Consider the following 7,550-nt stretch of genomic DNA (forward strand, 5'->3'; position numbering starts at 1 on the left):
ACCACTCACTCCACCGGGCTACCAAATTTTGTTAGAGTTTAGAAAATGTTACTTTTCATTGTCATTAATTGCAATGACAAAGTTAAAAAATAAAATAAAATAAAAAATAAAAAACTACAGAGTTAATTAAACTGGTTGTGTAGCAAACTGAGAAACTATTAAGTGAATAGGTAAGTCTGACATGAGAACGAGTGAATACAGGATCTCATCTCATCTCATTTTCCGAACCAGTTTATCCTCACTAGGGTCGCGGTGGGTGCTGAAGCCTATCCCAGCTGACTCCATGCATGCAGAGGCGGGGGACATCCTGAATCGGTGGCCAGCCGATCGCAGGTCACGAGGAGACGGCTAACCATGCACACTCACACCCATACCTAGGGCCAATTTAGAGTGTCCAATCAGCCTACCATGCATGTTTTTGGAATGTGGGAGGAAACCGGAGTACCCGGAAGAAACCCATGCAGGCCCGGGGAGATCATGCAAACTCCACACAGGTGGGCCGTGACCTGGATTTGAACCCAGGACCCCAGAGCTGTGAGGCTGACGCGCTAACAGGATGTGAAGTGAAATGGAATAAGAGTACATCTAGGAATAGGGTTTGATATTCAGATAGAAAGTGTCATATGTTGTTGCTAGATTGAGGGGTGTAGTAGGCTCTAGTTTATTTTAGTGCTGTTGTAATTTTCTTTAAAAGGCAATAGTCTTTCAATTGGGAATTTGGGGTTGGAATTTCAGCGCTCCATCGCCAGTTGGTGGCGGTATTGCCCAACTAAATTGTATGCAACAACCCATAAAACATTGAACGGGATGGAACCTTTGGCATAAAACACGAACAATCCAGTCGGACTTATTATAGTGCTGCACAGGTTGAAAATGGCATTGCAGCAAAACTATACGTGCTTTATCTTCAGTTAAATATTTTCTTTTCTTTTAGTCATTTATTTTTCAAAAAAACCCGTCATGTCTAAAGAAGTGCTTTTTAGGGAGCAATCTATCACGAACGAGAATACAAGCAAAGGTCGACTGGGTCTCATTGTAACAGGCTTGGTAGGAGGGTCGCTTGTTGCCCTCTACGCTGTGGCTACGCCGTTTATTGCCCCCGCATTGAGAAAAATCTGCCTCCCGTTTGTCCCTGCGACCACTACGCAAGTACAAAATGTCCTCAATGCACTGCAAGCCAGGTCTGGGACCCTGGTGGACATTGGAAGTGGAGATGGGAGAATAGTAAGTGCTACACGACAACAATCTGCCATGTGTGTATTTTACATCAAAAGCAGCATAAAAACAATCTGCCAATTATTTTTTAAATATAATGTTTTTTTTTAGTTTTTTTAACTGTGCACTGATGAATTTAAGTGTGCTTTAAGAGATAATAAAAATAAGAGAAACAAGAAACGAGGCAAAGAGCCACAGTACAGTCTTCCCTCGATTATCGCGACTTCACTTATCGCGAATTCACTTCTTTGTGATATTTTTCTGCCTTTAATTATTTAAAATTATTGTTTTAGTTCATAAAAATATGAAAATCCACGCTGAAACTCGCAAGCAGAAGCCACTTGCCTGTTTTCTGCTTGCTACTAGGACTCAGCACTGAATATTTATTAATTTTTTTATCTATTTACTTTTTAAAGTTCATAAAAATGTGAAAATCCACGCTGAAACTCGTAAGGGGAAGCCCCTCTTGCTACTAGGACTCAGCATAGGGGTGACCCTACTTTGCGACTTTTCGATTATCGCGGCCATGTCTGGTCTACATTAACCGCGAGAGAGCCGCATTCATTTTGGCCAGGAGCCGCATGCGGCTCGAGAGCCACGTGATCGCCACGCCTGGGTAAGATGTACATGTTTTGCCCATTGAAACCGATAAATTAGTCCCGATCACTATTACTATGTTGTTTTTTTGTTATACATAGGAAATCACGTTTTCTTCAATTTGACTAATGAAAAACAAAAATAGTATTTTTCCAAAGCTGGCAGCGCATAAGTTTTTAACACGCTTCTAATTTGTTTGGGTTATCCAAAGGCATGACTGGTATAGCAAAACACGAGGAGCATGTTGTATGTACCGTTCTTAAATGGGATGTATATTTGTATATCCTTTTTAGGTGATAGCTGCTGCAAAGCATGGGTTTTTGGCATCAGGTTTTGAATTGAACCCCTGGCTGGTGTGGTATTCTCGCTATAAAGCCTGGAGAGAAGGAGTCCACCGCTCGACATCATTCCATATCTCTAATTTATGGAAGGTCAGTCTGATTTTCTCTTGAAAAAGATTGGCGATGTAATTGTTGAAGAATAAATAGTCACACATTAAACAAATGTTTACAATTGCAGCTATTTGATTTATGTACTGATTGTTTCCTAGGTTAGCTTTGGACCATACTCTCATGTTGTCATTTTTGGTGTCCCTCAAATGGTAAGTTGAGATTTACTGTAAAAGATCCCTTCAATTTTTTCATTTCATGCAAAATGAAAAATATTACACCAGTAAAAGCAATCACCAAAATGAAATTGCAGAATTCTAAAAGTAACACCCAAACATGTTCATGTTTACAGATGGACCAATTGGAGTTGAAGCTTGAAAGCGAGTTACCAATATCTGCTAAGGTGGTGGCCTGCCGATTCCCCTTCCCCAACTGGGTTCCTGAATATACAGGCGGGGAAGGTGTCGACACAGTGTGGGTGTACAATGCTCATTCATTTAAATCACGCATGCGGCACACTACGGTAAAGAAGAGAACATCAAATCAAGACCAAAATGTATTTAATTGAAGTGGAAGTAAGGTATTTAACTGTTATAAAAAGTGTGCTTAAACAGCCTGAAGGTTATGACAAGCAGTGGCTAAACCCTCCTTTACAGATGTCCACAATTAGTTAATTAGCCCGGATGCAAATAATTAATCTGGCTCCATAGAACCACAAAATAACATAATGGGAATGTACTTTCCAAAGTTAATTGTGATCCGCCTTTGAATCACGGATGAATAGATAAAAATGATAGCGTATATACCGTATTTTCACACCAATAAAACGCACCGCACCGTTTGATAGGGCGCAGTCTCGTTTGCGGGTGTATTTTCTGTTTTTTGTCGATGCATAGGACGCTTCGTTTGAAAAGGTGCTAGCATGACACTAGGCTAGTGTATGTTATGCTAGCCGCTTGCGTACCTGTTATGCTAGCCGCTAGTGTACCTATGTTATGCTAGCTGCTAGCGTATCTATGTTATGCTAGCCGCTAGTGCACCTATGTTATGCTATCCGCTAGCGTACCTATGCTAAGCTATCCGCTAGCGTACCTATGTTATGCTAGCTGATAGCGTACCTATGTTATGCTAGCTGCTAGCGTACCTATGTTATGCTAGCTGCTAGCGTACCTATGTTATGCTATCTGCTAGCGTACCTATGTTATGCTAGCTGCTAGCGTATCCATGTTATGCTAGTGCACCTATGTTATGCTATCCGCTAGCGTACCTATGCTAAGCTATCCGCTAGCGTACCTATGTTATGCTAGCTGCTAGCGTACCTATGTTATGCTAGCTGCTAGCGTACCTATGTTATGCTAGCTGCTAGCGTACCTATGTTATGCTAGCTGCTAGCGTACCTATGTTATGCTAGCCGCTAGTGCACCTATGTTATGCTATCCGCTAGCGTAGCTATGTTAAGCTATCCGCTAGCGTACCTATGTTATGCTAGCTGCTAGCGTACCTATGTTATGCTATCCGCTAGCGTACCTATGTTATGCTAGCTGCTAGCATACCTATGTTATGATAGCCGCTAGTGTAAGTTAGACTAGCCGCTAGCGTGTTTTTTTTAAAGACTGCACGAGCAAAATTAAGTTTGATAATGGTTTTTTGAGGTCAAAGGTACACTCTGAAATAAAGAGTTTGGCGTTTAACATGCTAGGCTCCACTGTCAGTCAGAGTTGTGTATTCCGGGTACTTGATTCCAGCTTTGGCGAAAGCTTGAACAACAGTGCTGGCCAACACTTCAGCCCAGTCATCCACAATCCATTGTAACTCGCGACATGCATCACTCCCAGGTCTTTTTGGCAGAAAAAAACGCAAGATTTCTTAAGATTAAAATGATCTACTCTTACTTCTATGGCGACGTTGTGGCGAGGAAACATGGAGTAGAACCAATCGCAGGGAAGCAGGCAAGGACAAGGGAAGTGATGCTCAAATGCAAACTTTAATAACGTAGGCAGGATCTTTAGAAAATAATGACTTAGAAATCAAATCACAGAATCAAACCTGACAGGAAGACATGGGGAAACGAGGAACATGGAACAGGGAGCATGGCATGGCAACTTGGCATAGTAGAAAGCAAAGCAGACGTTCCGGCCAATTACAAAATAATTTGTGGGATTTCAATAGACAAAACAAGAACTAATTATCAATGACGCGCAGCTGTGCAAGCGAAACGGCAAGTCAGCAGGGACAAACGAGTAGGAAAGTGAACATGAGAACACACAGAGAAAACAATGAAACCAACACTAACCTAACATCTACATATTTTTATGAACATGATGAATGCATTTGCATCATAAAATAACGATGGGACACAGAAGAGGCCAAACAAAGACAGCGAAAGAGAGCTTTTGATACACATTTGCTTAATTACGTGGAGAAATACTGCAGGCTTTAAATAGAATAATGCAAATCAAATAAATGGGAAAATATATATGAAAATGCTATTTCTATAGTTTTGTTTAAATGAAATTTAAAATAAAACCTTTAATTTTCTCTATCTGTAATTTGGTCTTAAAATGGAAAATCTAATGAAATGATCGAAGAGGGACTTTTCTATTTGTGCCCCAACACTGGCTGCCACTCTGTCCATTGTATACAGAGACTCTTGCTGTAATTAATGATACACATTGTATAGGTAAAAATGTGCATCTTAATTCTGTACAGTATATATTTGTATGGATCTTATTTAACAATAAATTGTCTTACTACCTGCCCAATGTTTATTTACCACAACATGTAGGTAGTTACTGAATACGTTTTCTTTTTTTGCACAATAGTAGGGCAAGCATTTGCTTTTCTTGTGGCACGGGTTGACATTACTGCTACTGAAGTCCTAGATAGACCCCTTTACTGTTGCTAAACAACATTGATGTCAATAGAATTTGCATGCAGCTTTGGCTGAGAAAGCATGACAGTACAATTGTACGTGTGTTCAGGTTCACCACCGCTAAGTACAAAATATTGTTAAAATTACTATAAAAAAATCAACCTTATCAGATGGAAAGCATCTTTCCAATCCTTGCAGCCGCAAGCTCCTTTGGTGTTTCTGAAAAGGCTGGTTTTCTTTGGGGATTTTTAAAAAAAGCATCTGCTATTAACAATGTGCGTTGACTAGTCTGCCGATGTCCATAGAACCAAGATGTGCTGATTGGCACATTGGCTGCCAAGCAGTCCTGGGTGGGTAAACCACAGCTAGAGATGTGTGCTTAAACAAGTCCAATAGAGGTGGAGCGCCCCTGGGTAACCATTTGGTGAGACAAGCTCTTGTAGAAGTGGGGCCCATTTGACAGGTCAAAAAATTTCCACCTGATCAAAGTGCATGTGTGATTTGACTTACCATGCAGTTCAATTTTGTGGTTTAGTTGCTACCTCAGCTTTGTAAAATGGATTCAGCCCAGAGATAGGTGACCCTGCCGCCACCGGCTGAGCACACTAGAGAGCAACCCTGAGCAAGGTTACCAGATCGAAAAAAACAAACAGCCAAATGACATGCAAAATGCACCGATTTAAAAAAGAAAAAAAAAGAAGAAATCTAACAGCTGACATTACAAACTCGTTCAAGATAAAAAAAAATCCCTTATACATTTCCATGTATTTTTTTTAAAATATTATAATTGGGAAAATGTCATCAATCGGGGATACGCCAATGAGCATGGGATGTCATTCTTAGAAAAATAAATAAAACTATTTATTATTTTCCCTTAAACACAATACTTATTATGCATATTCAATTTTAAAATTGTAGTTTTAATGTCAGTTTTCACAAAGCAAAATGTAAAATAATGAGCATAAACATAATTTGAATAAAACTAAACATTCTTGCCAAGGTGGTAGCTCAGTGATCTGAGCACTCTGTTACCGTTGTGCTCGTGGAGGTCCAGTTCCTTCTGGTGTGGGTGTGTCAGGAAGGGTATTCGACCTAAAATCTAGATCATCTTGTTCTGATTCAGTTTATACATGTCTTAACTTAATTATAGCTTAACAGTGCAGGTGGCTGGAAATGTGTAAAGGAAGCGAAGAACCCTGTAGAGGCAGGCTGGAACAGCTTAAGCAAAGTATCAGTTAACTAATGTGATAGATGAGTGTCAGTGACAATGAAGGCAAATGTCTACAGCAGGGGTAGGGAACCTATGGCTCGGGAGCCATATGTGGCTCTTTCCATGGGTACATATGGCTCGGGAGCCATATGTGGCTCTTTCCATGGGTACATATGGCTCTCCACTAACCTGTGAGGTGAAATATGGAAATCATTGGTGAGAGAGCTGAGTCCCGAACGCACTAACAAGAGCGTCACTGTGGCGTCAACACTACCTGTACCCCTATTTTAATCATAATTTGGTTTTTTTATTACTCTTCTGCATGCATGATGTCATTGATACTGATTTTGTAAGCCACCACATAACAATGTTGTCAAAAGAAATCAGAGACTTTTTGTACGTTAAAAGTGATGAAATGACAAAAAAAAAAAAAAAAATTACACTTTCATATATTTTTACTTTTCAATTCCGAGAATGGCTCTCAAGAAATAACATTAGAAAATATTAATTGTTTATGGCTCTCTCTGTCAAAAAGGTTCCCGACCCCTGGTCTACACAGGATAGTGGTGAGGCCAGCCATGATGTACAGTTTAGAGCAGGGGTGGGCACACGGGCCCTGGAGGGTGCAGGTTTTTGTTCCAACCGATCCAGCACAGACACTTTAACCAATGAGTTTTCTGCAGAAAACAGGAAGCACCTGACTGCAATCCACTGATTACACTTGTAGGACTCCAGATTGGTGAGAAGGTGTCCTCTCTATGGGTTGGAATGAAAACCTGCACCCACTAGTGCCCTCTGTGGAATAGTTTGCCCAGCCCTGGTTTAGAGCGTGTTGTAATAAATATGTATATGTTAATTTCGGTCTTAAATTTATCAGTAGAACAGTACTGTGATTTCGTTCATCCATTCATTCATTTTCCATACCCCCCATCCTCGAAAAGGTTGCGAGGGTTGCTGGAGCCTAACCCAGCTGTCTTCGGCCAAAAGGTAGACCTCACCGTAGACTGGTTGCCAGTCAGTCGTAAGGCACACAGAGAGACAAACGACCATCCGTACTACCAATCATACCGCCACCAGCGGGAATCGAACCCAAGTTTGCTCACACTGAAATCGGGTGAGTGAAACTCTACACCACAAGGCAGCAGTACTGTGATTTGCTCTTTCACAATTGAGCCTAAAATCTGAATTGCACAGAATTGTATTTACATTCATTAATTCATTTTTTAATGCTGCTTATCCCCGTCAAGGTCAGAGGGTGCTGGAGCAT

At 40.7% G+C, this 7,550-nt stretch overlaps 1 protein-coding gene across 1 annotated transcript; it reads left to right on the top strand.

Annotated features, from left to right (window-relative positions):
* The first annotated feature begins 433 nt into the window (after nucleotides 1-433).
* On the top strand, nucleotides 434-3,302 carry atpsckmt (fATP synthase c subunit lysine N-methyltransferase). The gene is made up of 4 exons (XM_077615587.1): nucleotides 434-1,224; nucleotides 2,106-2,243; nucleotides 2,363-2,413; nucleotides 2,554-3,302. The coding sequence occupies exons 1-4, from the start codon at nucleotides 961-963 to the stop codon at nucleotides 2,767-2,769; spliced, it is 669 nt and encodes a 222-aa protein (XP_077471713.1). The 5' UTR covers nucleotides 434-960; the 3' UTR covers nucleotides 2,770-3,302.
* The last annotated feature ends 4,248 nt before the right edge of the window (nucleotides 3,303-7,550 follow it).

Source organism: Stigmatopora argus, chromosome 12 (assembly GCF_051989625.1).
Source record: "Stigmatopora argus isolate UIUO_Sarg chromosome 12, RoL_Sarg_1.0, whole genome shotgun sequence".
NCBI lineage: Eukaryota > Metazoa > Chordata > Actinopteri > Syngnathiformes > Syngnathidae > Stigmatopora > Stigmatopora argus.